This window comes from Phoca vitulina, unplaced genomic scaffold, assembly GCF_004348235.1.
Source record: "Phoca vitulina isolate PV1807 unplaced genomic scaffold, GSC_HSeal_1.0 scaffold4, whole genome shotgun sequence".
Classification (NCBI taxonomy): domain Eukaryota; kingdom Metazoa; phylum Chordata; class Mammalia; order Carnivora; family Phocidae; genus Phoca; species Phoca vitulina.
In genome coordinates, this window is record NW_022589707.1 from 47,776,556 (window position 1) to 47,795,375 (window position 18,820).

Genomic DNA, 18,820 nt, shown 5'->3' on the forward strand with positions numbered 1-18,820 from the left:
AAGGCAAAATTTAGCCCCTGATATCAGAAAGTTATCTTAGGACAAGGAGAAGGGACTGGGGCATGCTCTGAGAGCCAGTATAAAATGGATGGGGTCTTGGGCTCCTTATCTCAGGTAAGGAATGCAGGGTCTTGCTTGTTCATAGGCTAGAGCCCTATCAGTTGACCTGGAGTCCAGGCTTCTGCAGGGACAGTTAATGAGTTTGTTAGTGGGGTCTGAAAAGACACATTAGCTTATTAGAGGGAAACAGTTCTCTGAAAAACAAGCTTTCAACTGCTAGTTTCAACCTCATTAATCCTATGGGGCAGAGTTTTACTACCAATAAAACATAACCTTATTAAAGCGGCTGGGTTTTAACTTACAGACAGATACATCTGATTGACTTCATTTCTATGGATTTTTAGCAACAGCTATAGTTTGCAAAATGTAACATCTAGTATATTCAATAAAATATATTGTACTCTACTATTGTTTTTCCTCAGTGTAGGCATGGTGCACATCTGTTAGTTCAGCAAACTAATAGGCAAGTAGGAAGGACTTTCAGAGTTAAAAATTGATGCCAGGTACTTTTTTGAAGAACTGCAGGTTAAAAACCAACCATCAATAAACAGGTGCTTTGATTCTTGCCATTCCTGCAGTATTTGGGGCTAAAACAAAACTTGAGAAATTTAAAGCTCACAGTTGCCATCTGTTGACATATTTGTGAATTACATGTAGTCGGCATCAACCAATAGCAGGTTGATACATTAGTATCCTGTTCAGGATTTTTTGTTTCATTTCCAGAACTCATCAGGCAAACTTTTTTTTTTTTTTTTTTTTAAGATTTATTTATTTATTTGAGAGAGAGAGTACATGAGAGGGGGGAGGGTTAGAGGGAGAAGCAGGCTCCTCTCTGAGCAGGGAGCCCGATGTGGGACTCGATCCAGGGACTCCAGGATCATGACCTGAGCCGAAGGCAGCCGCTTAACCAACTGAGCCACCCAGGCGCCCCTCATCAGGCAAACTTTAAACATGCATTTCCTGCCCCCTCCAAAAAACTTTTCACAAACTAAACATTTATTTCAAACAATTAGTTTGTACTGAAGATATTTTAATTATTCCTACTGACAAAAGAAATTGCAGGGGCTTGTGGGTGGCTCAGTGGGTTAAGCATCAGACTCTTGATTCTGGCTCAGGTTATGATCTCAAGGCCAAGTATCAGATTCTTGATTTTGGTTCAGGTCATGATCTCAGAGTCGTGACATCAAGCCCTGCATAGGGCTCTGCACTCATTGGGAGTCTGCTTGAGATTCTGTCTCTCTCCCTCTACCCCTCCCCCCACTAGCCTGTTCTCTGTCTCTAAAATAAATAAATAAATAAATCTTCAAACAAACAAACACAATTGCAAATTTGTATCTTAGTAAACATAATTCATATCTAGAGTGAATTTTATCAATAAAATATTTTAAGAGGATACTATATTGAAATCTTTGTTTTAAGCTGAATCAAATGTTTATGTATATGAATTGCTTGTAAGGGTAGTACATTGAAGAGGAGCTGAAATTAATCATGTTAATAACAGCAAAACAAAACAAAAACTTCATTCCCAGAGATGGGACCAAGTTATTCTCCCGTTTTTATACATACTTTTATATGAATGTTCCTCTTAGGTCCAGGACTCTGCTTTGCCCTTCATTCAAGGAAGTTATAAGTTCCTGCTCCCAAGTTCAGCTTTACAGCCCTCATCAGGCTAAACCAGGCATATTATAACTGATGTGTTGATCATGGTCTCCAAAAAGGATATATTATTGAGCACTTACTATAGGCCAGTCACTGTGCTTAGTACGACACTGCCATTATCTCATTTACTCCATACAGATTCTCCATATCATTATACTTCTACACTACAGATTAGGAAGTTGAGGTTTAAAAAGACTAGGCAAGTTCTGCAGGGTTACAGAGCCAAGACTGACACCCATATTACCAGACTCCAGCACCTGGCTCCTACCAGCCATGCCATATTGTGAATTGCTTTCTGCAAGACTCCCAGCCCTGCCACTTTAGCTTAAGCTGGTACTGCTTTGACATCTTTCCAAGCCTGTTAAAAAGGTAGTACTTACCAGTTTGATCTGATTCCCACTTTACCAGTTGTTTTTTAGGCAAAGGCTAATTAAAATAAGCACCCATTTTCTGAACTCTTAAAATTTCTTCCTTTATAATCTTTGGCCACGTGCATAGGAAAAGTGAGGATTTTTAGTGAGTCAGAGCATGAGCTCTGGAATGAATCATGACTGGGTTAAATTCCTTGATTAGCAGCTGTGTATCCTTGGAAAACTCATTCATTTGCTCACTCAGGAAATATGTGCTAGGCACTAGATTTGCAGCTTTTTACAATACAGATAGGATTACTACCTTCATGGGGCCAATATTTTAAAATCTTCCCTAGATTATAGTTTCCTCATCTGTAAAAATATTTAATAATTGTAGTAAGTGTGTAAAGATTCTGTGTTGGTGATTTGTAGAAAGCACTTACCACAGTGCCAGGCAGGTTTGTCATAAAGTTTAGCTATGATGATGATGATCATGGTGGTGGTTGTGATACTGATGAAATCACTCATTCTATCAATTTGATAAAATCAATGACGAAGGGTGATGGAACTCTTCTTGTCGAGACTGTTATTACGCTCCTGTTGGCAGGGGCACTTTTAGGGACTTCCAGTGCACGTCTGGTATAGGATAGAAGTAGACCCCGATCCTTTCTTAGGCAAAGGACAAAGTACTTGAGATCATAAGCATTTCATGCCTTGGATTGTACTGTCTATTTCCAGAGTCTAGGCAAGAGGTTTTCTCTCACACTCTCACTCAGAAACATGCACAGCTGCCAGGAAAGCAGACCTACTCTAGCCTGCTGGAGGATGAGACCATGGAGCCGCCCACACCTGACTACAGATGCTTGAGCGAGTCCAGCTGAGCCCAGGCCAAATTCGTACTCACAGAATTACGGACTGAATTAGTGATTGCTATGTAAGCCACCAAATTTGAGGATGGTTTGTTATGCAGCAAAAGCCAATTGATACAATGGCATTTTTACCTGCACTACTGCCCTTTATATAAAACTATTTTGTGTAAACCTTTATCCATCAAACTTTCGAATTCCATTTTTTTCAGTAAGTCTATTCTAATAATTTCAGATTTTTTTTTTCTTTAAAAAGAAAGAACTTGCCTAATAATGCTACACACCTAGTAAGTGGCAGAACCAGGATTCAGACTCACACAATGTAACTTTAGCACCCAGGCTCCTTACCTTGTGCTATATTAAACTGTCTAAGAATTGAGAATATCTTGTAACGACCCAAATCATCAACAATAAGAATCCTTTCCCTCATTAAGTTTCTACTTTCTAAAAATATAAAACAATGCACACTCATTACAATAACATGAAAATTCACACAATTTTAAAAAGCCATTAACTCACCCTCAAGAGATAACTGATATTAACACATAGTGTTTATACATCCAGATTCTCTTCTAATCATATAAATGTGCATGTTTTCCATAAAAATCAGAGTATGTGGCACAAGTTACTTTGTAACTTATTTCAGCAGCCTACCAATTAGTGCACACTTCTATTGCTCCAGGGATTCACTGATTGCGAGGAATAGACACACTAACATAATATAATGTGTATGTGTGCGGGGGGGGGGGGGGGGGGGGGGGGGGAAAAAAAAAAAAAAAAACCAGAGAGTTGCAGGGACAATTTTGTTTCTTTTGGGGGTGGGGGGTGTGAGCGGACATGGAGACTAAGTCACGTCCAACCTTGTCTCTTCTCCTTGTAGAAAAGGGGTTTTCTTAGCACATGCTTGACTTTGACTTGACAGGGCTTTTCATGAGACAGAGACCAGCAATGCCTGACTTCCTGTGCCACTTTGATCAAATTTTATACAAAAAGAAAATAGTACAGTCCAACTATAGGCACTTGATCAAATAAACTTTGAATTTGTGTGGGGTGGAAGGTAGGTGGGAGGAATCTCACTGTACTTGTCTTCTTCTTCTCTGGGTAATAGGTGAAACAGGTTAATTTGGTAAAGTAACTCCATAATGGTGAACATTTGCACGTAGGCTAAATCACCTTTTCTCTCTTCCAAACCATGCAGATTGTGGATAGCAGCTAACAATCAAGCCAGAACTTTAAAAAACTAAAAAGTAAAAAACAATTTTCAAAACCAAATAAGCAAATCTCTTATGAGCACACAAAGGGTTATAAAACTACCCCATATTTAAAATTTGTGAAAAATCATTTCTGAGGTAGTTGATTTTAGATAAGTTTTGTTTTGACTCAACTGTCCTGATGTCCAGCTTGTTTTTACTAATTGCTTTGGACAAATTGTTTTCATTCAATTCACCTGCAGAGAATCTACACGCATCTTGACTGCGGGGAAAAGTTTTGATTTAACTGGTCTGGGGATGCTGTTAAGGCATCAGATTTTATTTTATTTTATTTTATTTTTTGGTTGTTTATTTTTTATTATTATGTTCAATTAGCTAGCATATAGTACATCATAAGTTTTTGATGCATCCATTAGTTGCATATAGCACCCAGTGTTCATCACCACAGGTAAGGCGTCAGAATTTAAAGCTCCTCGGGTGATTTTTATGTGTAGCCAAAGCTGAGAACACTAAACAAAGGGGTCCTGCATAGGGCTCTTGCAGAACTTTCCAATCAAATCCAGGTAAAGGCTATTACATTTCCTATTCATGGGCTTATATTTATCACTGGGCTTTGGGAACAGTTTCATCCCATTAATATCTCATGCTGATTTTGAAATCAAAGAATACTTGAGAAAGTGTTTTTCACTTATCTTATTTGAACTTCCTACCATTTCTATAGGGAGCAGGGTAGGTACATTATTATTATACCTATTTTACAGGCAGAAAAATTAATTGAGAGAGGTTTACAGCTTTTTTGCAATACCTAGGAGAGGTGGAGAGGTGTTAGAAGTCACAATACTAACTGCTATGCATTTCTCTTGGCACTCACACAGTGTAGTCCTGTTGTATATTTATGTTTAGATCCTATTTCCTCATTAGACTTTGAGCTCTTTATTGCCTGTTAATTCTTTCATTCATTCACTCATTTCCTATGCATTGGCTGTTTTGTTTTCTTTTGTTTTGAGTCATTGAGGATTGCAGTGGTGAAAAAGACAGTTATCATGGTTCCTGCCTTAGTGAGCTTGGAGTCTATGAAGGAACAGGCGGACCAATAGGCAACTGACATAAAATTAACATAAAAACAAGTGCTTGATGGGGGTAATTTACGAAAGTGGGGAAACTAATCCCCCATCTTGAATTAGATGGGGGCGGGGAAGAGGGATAGGGTGGTAGTAAACGGCAGAGGAAGAGAATGCAAAAATCTAAGCTAAAATTTAACACATGAGTACAGTTTTCCCATTTGAGAGAAGTCACTATATTCCCAGGTAGCAGGAACTGATGAAAAAGAGAGGGAGCAAGGTGAACGTGAATCAGTGAGCACGGGTGACTAACATAATGTAAAGCGGGGAGGGTGATAAATGAAACTGCTGGGCTGGCAGCAGACTTTAATATGGTCTTGGGAGTAACTTAAGATCCATATTAAGGAGTCTGTGCTATCCTGAGAAAACTGGGGTTCCTATGTGGACAAGTCATGGTTATATTTGTGTTTCGCAGAAGATGCTCCCGAGTGTCCTCTTGACCATAGGGTTAAGCTTCCACAGGCACTTCTGTACTTTTGGATGCGAGGACAGACAGACGTATCTGAATAGACTGGTATTTCCGCTTTGGACCCCGCAAGCCTTGGGGCTGATTTGATATTTGAGGATACAAGAGAGGCTCCAAGGATAACAGCTGAACTGAGCCATTTGGGAAGTGGTGGTAAGATTTCCTGAATGAGTTGTTACGGAATGAGTAGAGAATCCAGACGGGAGAGATGATGGGTTTATTTTAGGATGTGTTGCATTTGAGGCATCTGGGCTGCTTTTTAGGATTGGATTCCCTGCAGAAAATATATTCCCTAAAATTTTAAAGTTTGTTATTGTATTTTCCACACTTGTAAAATTTACCAGGCCACCTTACTACTGGAAATTATCAAAGTGTAAACTCCATTAAACCTACATACTAAAGCCAAAGAGGACCTTAGCGAAAGTAAAGGCTTGCCCGCCCAGGCGAGAGGAAGGGGTAGCTGGTCCTCCTTCGAGCATGCTCAATACGTAAGCACAGGCTCCTCGCCCCGCCAGTCGTCCCGAGTGCGAAGAAGTTGCTGCCCTCTGCTGGTCACAAGTGCGTAATGCAACTCAAGAAGAGAAATTTCCTAGGGGCGTGCCAGCTGGTGGATGACGTAGAAACCCGGCGTCCTGAGATAGCCGGTTATGCCTGCGTCAGCTGTGCGCGCCGCGGGAAACCTGACAAGCCGCATGGCTGCGGGTTGTTCAGAGGCTCCGCCGCCAAAGGCGGCCTCTGAGGGGCCGGTTGTGGGACAGGCCGGCGTCTTGCCCTGCCTGGAGCTGCCGACTTACGCTGCCGCTTGTGCGCTCGTGAATAGCCGCTACTCTTGCCTGGTGGCAGGCCCGCACCGAAGACACATCGCCCTGTCGCCGCGCTACCTTAACCGGAAACGCACCGGTATCCGGGAACAGCTAGATGCGGAGCTCCTACGCTATTCCGAGAGGTACCAGTCTCTTAGTCTTTTCCCCCGCCGAGCGGACAACGCCATAACGTAGCCTGCCTTCTTTTAGGCACAGGAGAGGGCGGCGGTAGAACGTGCTGATGGCGTAACAGAAAAAGGGGTGAATGGGAAAGAACGCGCCGGCCACCTGTAGCTTAGGCTCGAGGCGTTCTGGAGTCTTCATCCGGCCCCAGAGGCCCGTATCTCCCTAGTCGGGATCTGTACAGGTCCATTTTATAGGCAAGAAGGGAAACGTAAAGGTGATGTGAATTGTGTCGGTGGAGCAGCTTGTTCTAGAACTGGCGTGTAGGGGTAAGAAGGGGTCTAGAGACCCGGTAGGCCCAGTTCTGTGTGTGAACATTGGAAGTTTCGAATGCAGTACTTAAGTAGATTCTCTCTCAGAATGAGAGAGAAATTTTGCACATAAAGCAATACAGTCGTTTATTTGTAAACCATGAAAGACAGTTTCTGTTGTTTATTTTGGCTCTGGTACTTTCGCTGGGTTCTTTTGTCTTGGACCTGATCATAGATGAGGAAAGTACAATTTTATTTTGTTTTGTTTTTAAGAACAGTTTAATTAGTCTAACTGGCCTATTGTCGGGTTTGAGGGTGAAAAACTTTGTGGTCCATTTAAATTAATATATTCAGAAAAAACTTGGAATTACAAAAGTGGAGGGTCAGAGGGAGGGAGGGAGCGTGTGTACTTTAACACTGCAGTAGACTACTTTGCCTCAAAAGCAAGGGTTCTAAAACTAGGATGAGTGGAATCCTTAGGGATTCCTTATTGCTCTTCAGGAATTTCATGACCTCCCCTCCCCTCTGGGAAATTTGCAGTCCGTTTTCTTGGGCAAACTATCCAAAGTGTTCACTTACTCGAGGGATCCTGAACAGGTTAAGAATCCAGCAAATCTAGAATGTACAGCTTACTCCGAGCGCCAGCACACTTGTGTGCCTATTCTGTATACTAGGGATTTAGGATTAAAAAAACAACAACAAAGAAAAAACAAGATCCCTGTTCCAAGAAACTGTAAGCTCTAATAAAGATAGAAATGTAAGCCAGATAAATCCAGTGAAGTGTTAAAATTTGACAGAAATCTAAATCCTTAAGAGGAAGAGTAGTGAATGTGATATTAGGACCTTTGAGGAACAACTTAATAGGAAAAGGGTTCTTTGAGATGGTAGTATTCAAGGCAAAAAAAAGTGGCATACACAAATGGATGGCATATATAAAATAGACTGCTTTGGTCAGAGAATTGTAAGTACTGTGTAACTGGAGTAAGGTGCATGTTTAGGGGAAAGACATTGCCTGCAGTTGGAGAGGAGGACAAAGACAGCGGGGGGGGGGGGGGACAACTCAGATGGACAGTTTTCTCTTTCCTTCCTGTCTGCTAGGTTTGTTTTTGTTTTCCTTTTTCTGTTTGCTTAAGCAGGCTTAGCACTTCATCCTCTCGGTGCCCTCCAACTCTGAAATTTGGTGCGCCCTGGAGAGAGTAGTACATATCAGATCTCTGGGACAGTCGGGTATTCAGTTTAAGAAGCCACGCTTGGTAGCATTAGCTGCTGGCTTAAGGAGAGTGAGACTGGAGACATGGAGACCAATTAAGGGATTGTTACAATTGTGCAAGAGAACATGACTAGAGAGTATGGATTTGAGAGATGTAAGGATATAAAAATGGTCATAAAGTCTGGGAAGAGGTAGTGTGTCATGTATTTTACCACTTTCTGGAACCAATCAGTGCCTCCACTTGACAGGCTAGGGGGAAGCCTCTCCAGTCAGTGCCATTACACCAGAGAGAGAAGGAACTGACTGATAATTTCTGTAACTGAATGGGACAGTGTGGTCATGTGGAGCAGGTTGCACTATGAACAGATGAGGATTGCCCACTTACACCCTCCCGTCCTCCAACCCCCATTACCACACTGGAGCACCCCAATACCCCAGTGTGGTAAAGACTGACTTATTCAGTGCAAGTAAAGCAGCACACATCGAGCTATGCATTTCTAATTAGGGACCGCTCATTGAACATATCAAGATTTGTAATGTCATTCAACCATTTATCATGTATAGGTAGGTTTACGGACTTTGGGGCCATCCTGTAGAATCAGGAGGACTTGCTTCACTTTAAGAAATGAGAAAAAGGGAGTGTTGGGAGGTGGAAGAGGGACAATAAAGTATCCCCCAAACTGAGAAGGCACTTTGAGATTGGAAAATGAAGCAGGTGACTCCATACAGTTCACACAGAGTTTTATTCTAGGTAATTTACTGACGGGGGAATTGGGCAGGTGATCATCCAGGCAGCCGCACAGCTATTCTCCACAGTGTCTGGACCTGGGTCACATTTATAGAGTGCGAAGGGATGTGCAGAGGGCATTGTGGTGAGGTCAGAGGTCTAACACTTAACAGACTTTGTGGCGCCACATGTGCTCAGGAAGAGAGGGGAGGAAAGTATGTTACCCCTACTAGTTATCTAAATAACTTCAAGGAAGATCAGAATGAGCCTTCCCATATTCTGGTCAGGACACATTAACCTCCAGGGGACCTGGAACCCGTAGCCCTGAGGGAGGTCATCACTCGGACATGAACAAGATGGAGGGCCAAACATGGGGCCGGTATTTCAGCATTCATGCATTTTACCCCCAACATCTTTATGGCCCGTACAGTGTGTACGGCATGTACATCAAAGCAATTGTGAATTTCAGCATAAGTGGTGGCCCCCAACAGGGAGACGCTTCCTGAGGCAAGAAGGAGGGACATCAGCAGTGTGAGGCTGGGGCAATAAGACAAATGTTTGAGAGTCAATAGACATGGCAGATATTCATTTGGCAACAAAACAATAGCGGTTTGGTCCCCATACCACCATGGCTTTTCATCATTCCTCATTCTTGAGTGACAGGAATGACTCCAGCCACTTCCTGCTGAAAAGGTGGGATTGATGAGGATTTTGAGGAATGAAATTCCCTTGTGTCCAATTGCAGATAACCCTTAATATTAAGTTGAGCCCCCATCCTTCATAGAGGCATTTTTTTGGAACTCTAATGTATAGTCTTAGCATCTTATTCCACATTTCCTAACGAGGTAAATCAGGTCAGTTCAGTTAAACAGTTGTCTCATTTTAGGAGTTGGTCCTGCAGGTGAGCTTTCAAAGTCAGGCGTGTAAGTGTGTAAGTAGGTAGAAATCCAGATATTTGAGGAAACCAGAATAATTCAGGATCCAGCCCAGTGTTAAAGGTAAACAATAAACATTTGAGGACAATTAATCAGAACTAGAATCTAACCCCCATAAAGATACATTATTGAGACCTAATTTTTTCTCTCCAAAAATCACCCTCATTTCCATCAGCAATAGCCAAATTAAAACTAATTTGTTTGTAAAACAAGCCCATTTTTAACAAATTTGGCCTAAATATTTACGTAAGTACAAGAATAGTGACTGGCTGCATATGTTCTTTCAGATCTGCTTTGCTGGAACTTTTCATAAGGAATTAGCCATTCAAGGCTAAGAGCCAAGCCAAGTACTTGCCAACACTTTCAGTACCTTTAAGGATCTGATTATTTCCTCGCTTCTTGGGGTCCCCCAAATATCCTGATGTTCCTGAGCCTGTCAGTAGGTGACCTTCCTTGTTTACCTGGTAAGGCTCTTGGGAACTCTGTAAGCAAAGTACCAGCTATGCCAGTTATTCCAGGGGGCTTCACTGGCTTCATAAAATCAACCTTAGTTCCTTAAAACTGTCTGGTCATCTGAGTCTATGCATGTCTTTCTCAAATAGGACATTCCAGTCAAAGCCTTGGTAATAGAATCAATTTTTCTAAAGGTGACCTGTTAAAAGAAGAGATTCTTCGTGAACTTATGCAAATAACTATAATTGCCATGAAGGTAAGAATACTCACAGAGTTTCTGAATTCTGGAGAAATCAGGTAGGGAGAAAAAGATAAATATTTCCTTAAATCCTAAAGAGCAAACATTAGAGAACCAGTGATGTTTCAAACAAGGGTCATAAAAACTATGATCATCTTCCTCGATTCATTCAGTCTCATGTTACTAATTTTTTTTTCAGTTTGAATACAGTTTTCCCATTATTCCCAGTAATTCTTACTTGGCTTAGTTTGTGATCTTTAGTGTATCAGAAACCTGTGTTTGTCAAAGTCGTCTCTGTGGTTCTCCTTGAAGATGAAACAAATTTGTAAGAGCATCAGAATAGTAACTGTAAATAACAAAAGACTCAAAAAAGGCCTTGGTTAAAGATCATACGAAATTTCATTATAGTGCATTTGACAAGGAAATATTTCTGTGATAGACAGTACTTCAGTAATCAGAATTACAAGTAATGATGTTATACCAGGATATATTAAAACTTTAGGAATTTCATAGCATTCACCCATGCAATATAACCTAAAAAGATTAATCATCACTTATCTGACAATGCTTCCCATGTAATTTACATATCAAATAAATAAGCCTTATTAGTTAAAAAGACTTTTAGAATTTGAATTTTGAGAAATTTGTTAAAAATATCAGGTTTTTAAAAAAATTTTTTGTTATGTTAATCCCCATACATTACATCATTAGTTTTAGATATAGTGTTCCATGATTCATTGTTTGTGCATAACACCCAGTGCTCCATGCAGAACGTGCCCTCCTCAATACCCATCACCAGGCTAACCCATCCTCCCACCCCCCTCCCCTCTAGAACCCTCAGTTTGTTTTTCAGAGTCCATCGTCTCTCATGGTTCTTCTCCCCCTCCGATTTCTCCCCCTTCATTCTTCCCCTCCTGCTACATTCCTCTTCTTCTTTTTTTCTTTCTTAACATATATTGCATTATTTGTTTCAGAGGTACAGATCTGAGATTCAACAGTCTTGCACAATTCACAGCGCTTACCAGAACACATACCCTCCCCAGTGTCCATCACCCAGTCACCCCATCCCTCCCACCCCACCCCCCAAAAATATCAGAAGGTTTTAAAGCACATGCTTAGGGGCACTGGGTGGCTCAGTCGTTAAGCGTCTGCCTTCGGCTCAGGTCATGATCCCAGAATCCTGGGATGGAGCCCCGCATCGGGCTCCCTGCTTGGCAGGAAGCCTGCTTCTCCCTCTCTCACTCCCCCTGCTTGTGTTCCCTCTCTCGCTGTGTCTCTGTCAAATAAATTAATAAAATCTTTGAAAAGAAAAAAATAAATAAAGCACATGCTTAGGGGCGCCTGCGTGTCTCAGTTAGTTAAGCGTCTGCCTTCAGCCCCACATAGGGCTTCCTGCTCAGTGGGGAGTCTGTTTCTCCCTCTCTCCCTCTGCTCCTCTTCCTGCTTGTGCTCTCCTGTGTGCGCTCTCTCTTAAATAAATAAAATCTGAAAAAAAATAAAGCACACGCCTAAAAAGGACCACAGATCATTACAAAACTTAAAACTTACTTAACGTAGATGGCAGTAAGAGATTCTAAAGGCAAATACAGAAGGTTACATAGTTGTTAGCAAAACTTAGCTTTTTTAATATTGAGATTTAGATTTATTAAGTAATTAAAGACCTAATAGCAAACTTTGTTTTTTCTGGACAGATAAAGGAAAAACCTTTTACATTTTTCTATCAAGAGCAGACCAGTATTCCAGGGAAACCCTGTCATTTCAACAGAGTGAAAAACCAAACTCCAGTCTTAAACCAGTGTACTTTTTTTTAAACATTTTTTATTGTTATGTTAATCACCATACATTACATCATTAGTTTTCGATGTAGTGTTCCATGATTCATTGTTTGTGCGTAACACCCAGTGCTCCATGCAGAACGTGCCCTCTTTAGTACCCATCACCAGGCTAACCCATCCTCCCATCCCCCTCCCCTCTAGAACCCTCAGTTTGTTTTTCAGAGTCCATCGACCAGTGTACTTTTAAAACTATTAATTCCAATCTTCATCCTGACCACACATTCTTTTGCAAATATTTCTTTTTCACAGACTTCTTACAACTTTTAAAAAATTTTTATTTATTTTTTACATTAAGATTTTCTCCTGTTTTCCCTCTTTAAATGAGTCTCATTTTAGGACATTACTTTTTTCCCTCTCAACAAAAATGTATTCCCATTCCTCATACTTTCTTACCAAAAACACATATCTTATTTTCCTTACATACACAGTTGCTTCCCTCATTATTTCCAGTAGTTTTTTTCTTTTTCAGTAGTCTTTTTAAAGAATTTATTTTATTTTTAGAGACAGAGAGCAGGCGTGTGCAGGGAAGAGAGGGAGAGGGAAAAAGATAGGCCCAAACAGACTCCATGCTGAGTGCAGAGCCCAGTGCGGGGCTTGATCCCATGACCCTGAGATCATGACCTGAGCTGAAACCAAGAGTTGGATGCTTAACTGACTGAGCCACCCAGGTGCCCCTCCAGTAGTCTTAATGACATTTGTTAGAATTCTTTTTCTTTTTCTTTTTATTTGTTTTTAAAAATTTTATTTACTTATTTGATAGAGAGCACAGGCAGGGGGAGCGGCACAGGGAGAGGGAGAAGCAGGCTCCCTGCTAAACAAGGAGCCTGATGCAGGACTCGATCCCAGGACCCTGGGATCATGACTTGTGCCGAAGGCAGATGCTTAACCAATGGCAGACGCTTAACCTACTGAGCCACCCAGGTGCCTGACAGTTCTTAGAATTCTTAATGCTTAGAAACTTTACTTTCTCATGAAAACTAAGTAGTAAGCAGTATTAGTTTCAGGTGTACAATATAATGATTTGACAATTCTCTACCTTACTCACTGCTCATGATGATAAGTGGACTCTTAATCCCCTTCACCTGTTTCACCCATCCCCTCACCCACCTCCCCTCTGGTAACCATCAGTATGTTTTCTTTCGTTAAGAGTCTGTTTCTTGGCTTGTCTCTTTTTTCTTTGTTCATCTTTGTTTCCTAAATTCCACATGTGACTAAAATCATGTGGTATTTGTCCTTCTCTGAGTGACTCTCTTCACTTAGCATTATACCCTCTCCATCTATCCATGTTGTTGCATATAGCAAGATTTCATTCTTTTTTGTGGCTGAGTAATATTCCATTATATATAGACACTGCTTCTTTATCAGTTTATCTGTTGATGAACACTCAGGCTACTTGCATAATTTGGCTATTGTAAATAATGCTGTAATAAACAAAGGATGCATGTATCTTTTTGAATTAGTGTTGTTATATTCTTTGGGTAAACACCTGAGAGTGGAATTACTAGATCATATGGTAATTCTATTTTTAATTCTTGGAGGAACCTCCATACTGGTTTTCACAGTGGCTGCACCTGTTTGATTTCCAACAAAAGTGCACAAGGGTTCCTTTTTCTCCACGTTTGCCAACACTTGTTTCTCGTATTTTTGATTTTGACCATTGTGACAGGTATGAGGTGAATACCCCATTGTGGTTTTGATTTGCAGTTCCCTGATGATGAGTGATGATGAGCATCTTTTCATGTGTATATTGGCCATCGGTATGTCTTCTTTGGAAAAATGTTCATGCTTTTTCCCCATTTCTTAATTGGATTATTTGGGGTTTTTTGGTATTGACTTATATAAGTTCTTTATATATTTTGGATATGAATTCTTTATCAGATATATCATTTGCAAATATCTTCTCCCATTCGTTAGGTTGTCTTTTACTTTTGGTGATTGTTTCCTTTGCCAGAAGCTTTTGATTTTGATGTAGTCCTAGTAGTTTATTTTGCTTTTGTTTCTCTTCCTTCTGGAGACCTATCTAGAAAAATGTTGCTAGAGTTGATGCCAGAGAAATGACTGCCTTTGCTTTTTTCTAGGATTTTTATGGTTTCAAGTCTCACATTTAGGTCTTCAATCCATTTTGAGTTTATTTTTGTATATGGTAAGAAGGTGGTCCAGTTTCATTGTTTCACATGTAGTTGTCCAGTTTTCCCAACACCATTTGTTGAAGAGACTGTCTTTTTCCCATTAGATAGTCTTGCCTCCTTTGTTGAAGATTAATTGAGCATATAATCATGGGTTTGTTTCATGGGCTGTTATGTTCCATTGATCTTATATGTCTATTTTTGTGGCACTACCATACTGTTTTTGTTATTATAACTTTGTAGTGTAACTTGAAATCTGGAATTGTGATATTTCCAGTTGTGTTGTTCTTCGGGATTATTTTGGCTATTCAGGGTCTTTTATGCTTTCTTAGAAATTTTAGGATTATTTGTTCTAGTTCTGTGAAAAATTCTGTTGGGATTTAGATAGGGATTGCATTAAATTTACAGATTACTTTGGAGAATATGGACATTTTAATAATATTGGTTCTTTCAATTCATGAGCTTGGACTGTCTTTCCATTTGTTTGTGTTCTCTTCAGTTTCTTTAAAATTTTAGAGAGACACGGTGGTGGGGGCCAGAGGGAGAGGGGGAAAGAAACTTAAGCAGACTCTGTGCTGAGTGTGGAGTCCGATGCAGGGCGCGATCTCATGATCCGGAGATCACAACCTGAACTGAAACCAAGACGGGGACGCTTAACCAACTGTGGCAACCAGGCACCCTGTCTTCAGTTTTTCATTAGTGTTTTATAGTCTTCAGAGTACAAGTATTTCACCTCCTTGGTTAAGTTTTTTTTTTTTTAATTTTTTTATTGTTAATCACCATATATTACATCATTAGTTTTTGATGTAGTGTTCCATGATTCATTGTTTACGTATAACACCCAGTGCTCCATGCAGAACGTGCCCTCTTTAAAACCCGTCACCAGGCTAACCCATCCTCCCAACCCCCTCCCCTCTAGAACCCTCTGTTTTTCAGAGTCCATCGGCTCTCATGGTTCGTCTCCCCCTCTGATTTCCCCCCCTTCATTCTTCCCCTCCTGCTATGTTCTTTTCTTTTCTTTTTTTTTTTTAACATATGTTGTATTTGTTTCAGAGGTACAGATCTGTGATTCAACAGTCTTGCACAATTCACAGCGCTCACCATAGCACATACCCTCCCCAATGTCTATCACCCAGCCACCCCATCCCTCCCACCCCCCACCACTCCAGCAACCCTCAGTTTGTTTCCTGAGAGTAAGAATTCCTCATATCAGTGAGGTCATATGATACATGTCTTTCTCTGCTTGACTTACTTCGCTCAGCATAACACCCTCCAGTTCCATCCACGTCGTTGCAAATGACAAGATCTCATTCCTTTTGATGGCTGCATAATATTCCATTGTGTGTGTGTGTGTGTGTGTGTGTGTGTGTGTGTGTGTATACACACCACATCTTTATCCATTCATCTGTCGATGGACATCTTGGCTCTTTCCACAGTTTGGCTATTGTGGACATTGCTGCTATAAACATCAGGGTGCACGTACCCCTTCGGATCCCTACATTTGTATCTTTGGGTAAAATACCCAGTAGTGCAATTGCTGGATCATGTGGTAGCTCTATTTTCAACTTTTTGAGGAATCTCCATACTGTTTTCCAGAGTGGCTGCCCCAGCTTGCATTCCCACCAACAGTGGAGGAGGGTTCCCCTTTCTCCGCATCCCCGCCAACATCTGTCGTTTCCTGACTTGTTAATTTTAGCCATTCTGACTGGTGTGAGGTGGTATCTCAAGGTTTTGATTTGGATTTCCCTGATGCCTAGCGATGTTGAGCATTTTTTCATGTGTCTGTTGGCCATTTGGATGTCTTCTTTGGAAAAATGTCTGTTCATGTCTTCTGCGCATTTCTTGTTTGGATCATTTGTTCTTTGGGTGTTGAGTTTAAGAAGTTCTTTATAGAATTTGGATACTAGCCCTTTATCTGATATGTCATTTGCACATATCTTCTCCCATTTTGTCGGTTGTCTTTTGGTTTTGTTGACTATTTCTTTTGCTGTGCAAAAACTTTTTATCTTGATGAAGTCCCAATAGTTCATTTTTGCCCTTGCTTCCCTTGCCTTTGGCAATGTTTCTAGGAAGAAGTTGCTGCGGCTGAGGTTGAAGAGGTTGCTGCCTGTGTTCTCCTTTAGGATTTTGATGGACTCCTGTCTCACATTTAGGTCTTTCAACCATTTTGAGTCTATTGTTGTGTGTGGTGTAAGGAAATGGTCCAGTTTCATTCTTCTGCCTGTGGCTGTCCAATTTTCCCAACACCATTTGTTGAAGAGACTGTCTTTTTTTCCATTGGACATTCTTTCCTGCTTTGTCGAAGATTAGTTGACCATAAAGTTGAGGGTCCATTTCTGGGCTCTCTATTCTGTTCCATTGATCTATGTGTCTGTTTTTGTGCCAGTACCATACTGTCTTGATGATGACAGCTTTGTAATAGAGCTTGAAGTCCAGAATTGTGATGCCGCCAGCTTTGCTTTTTTTCAACATTCCTCTGGCTATTCTGGGTCTTTTCTGGTTCCATACAAATTTTAGGATTATTTGTTCCATTTCTTTGAAAAAAGTGGATAGTATTTTGATGGGGATTGCATTGAATGTGTAGATTGCTCTAGGTAGTATAGACATTTTTACAATATTTGGTCTTCCAATCCATGAGCATGGAACGTTTTTCCATTTCTTTGTCTTCTTCAATTTCTTTCATGAGTATTTTATAGTTTTCTGAGTACAGATCCTTAGCCTCTTTGGTTAGATTTATTCCTAGGTATCTTATGGTTTTGGGTGCAGTTGTAAATGGGATCAACTCCTCAATTTCTCTTTCTTCTGTCTTGTATATAGGAATGCCACTGATTTCTGTGCATTGATTTTATATCCTGCCACTTTACTGAATTCCTGTAGGAGTTCTAGCAGTTTTGGGGTGGAGTTTTTTGGGTTTTCCACATAAAGTATCATATCATCTGCAAAGAGTGAGAGTTTGACTTCTTCTTTGCCAATTTGGATGCCTTTTATTTCTTTTTGTTGTCTGATTGCTGTGGCTAGGACTTCTAATACTATGTTGAATAGCAGTGGTGATAGTGGACATCCCTGCCGTGTTCCTGACCTTAGGGGGAAAGCTCTCAGTTTTTCCCCATTGAGAATGATATTCGCTGTAGGTTTTTCATAGATGGCTTTTATGATATTGAGGTATGTACTCTCTATCCCTATACTCTGAAGAGTTTTGGTCAAGAAAGGATGCTGTACTTTGTCAAATGCTTTTTCTGCATCTATTGAGAGGATCATATGGTTCTTGTTCTTTCTTTTGTTAATGTATTGTATCACGTTGATTGATTTGCAGATGTTGAACCAACCTTGCAGCCCAGGGATAAATCCCCTTGGTCGTGGTGAATAATCCTTTTAATGTACCGTTGTATCCTACTGGCTAGTATTTTGGTAGGAATTTTTGCATCCATGTTCATCAAGGATATTGGTCTGTAATTCTTCTTTTAGATGGCGTCTTTGGTTTGGGGTTCAAGATAATGGTGGCCTCATAAAACGAGTTTGGAAGTTTTCCTTCCATTTCTACTTTTTGGAACAGTTTCAGAAGAATAGGTATTAATTCTTCTTGAAATGTTTGGTAGAATCCCCCTGGGAAGCCATCTGGCCCTGGGCTTTTGTTGGGAGATTTTTGATGACTGCTTCAATTTCCTTAGTCTGTTCAGGTTTTCTATTTCTTCCTGGTTCAGTTTTAGTAGTTGATATATCTCTAGGAATGCATCCATTTCTTCCAGATTATCTAATTTGCTGGCATATAGTTGCTCATAATATGTTCTTATAATTGTTTGTATTTCTTTGGTGTTGTGATCTCTCCTTTTTCATTCATGATTTTGTTGATTTGGGTCATTTTTCTTTTTGATAAGTCTGGCCAGGGGTTTATCAATCTTGTTAATTCTTTCAAAGAACCAGCTCCTAGTTTCGTTGATCTGTTCTGCTGTTCTTTTGGTTTCTATTTCATTGATTTCTGCTCTGATCTTTATTATTTCTCTTTTTCCTGCTGGGTTTAGGCTTTATTTGTTGTTCTTTCTACAGCTCCTTTAGGTGTAGGGTTAGGTTGTGTATTGAGACCTTTCTTGTTTCTTGAGAAAGGCTTGTATTGCTATATACTTTCCTCTTAGGACTGCCTTTGCTGTATCCCAAAGAGTTTGAACAGTTGTGTTTTCATTTTCATTGGTTTCCATGAATTTTTTTAATTCTTCTTTAATTTCCTGGTTGACCCATTCATTCTTTAGTAGGATGCTCTTTAGCCTCCATGTATTTGAGTTCTTTCCGACTTTCCTCTTGTGATTGAGTTCTAGTTTCTAAGCATTGTGG

The 18,820-nt window shown here is 40.4% G+C and overlaps 1 protein-coding gene across 1 annotated transcript in view; it reads left to right on the forward strand.

The window, feature by feature from the left end:
* The first annotated feature begins 6,406 nt into the window (after positions 1 to 6,406).
* Positions 6,407 to 18,820, forward strand: part of TWISTNB (TWIST neighbor) — a 28,162-nt gene continuing 15,748 nt past the window's right edge. Inside the window, exon 1 of the mRNA XM_032401972.1 lies at positions 6,407 to 6,679. Coding sequence (XP_032257863.1) covers positions 6,426 to 6,679 — 254 coding nt within the window. The 5' untranslated portion in view covers positions 6,407 to 6,425. The remainder of the gene's footprint in view (positions 6,680 to 18,820) is intronic.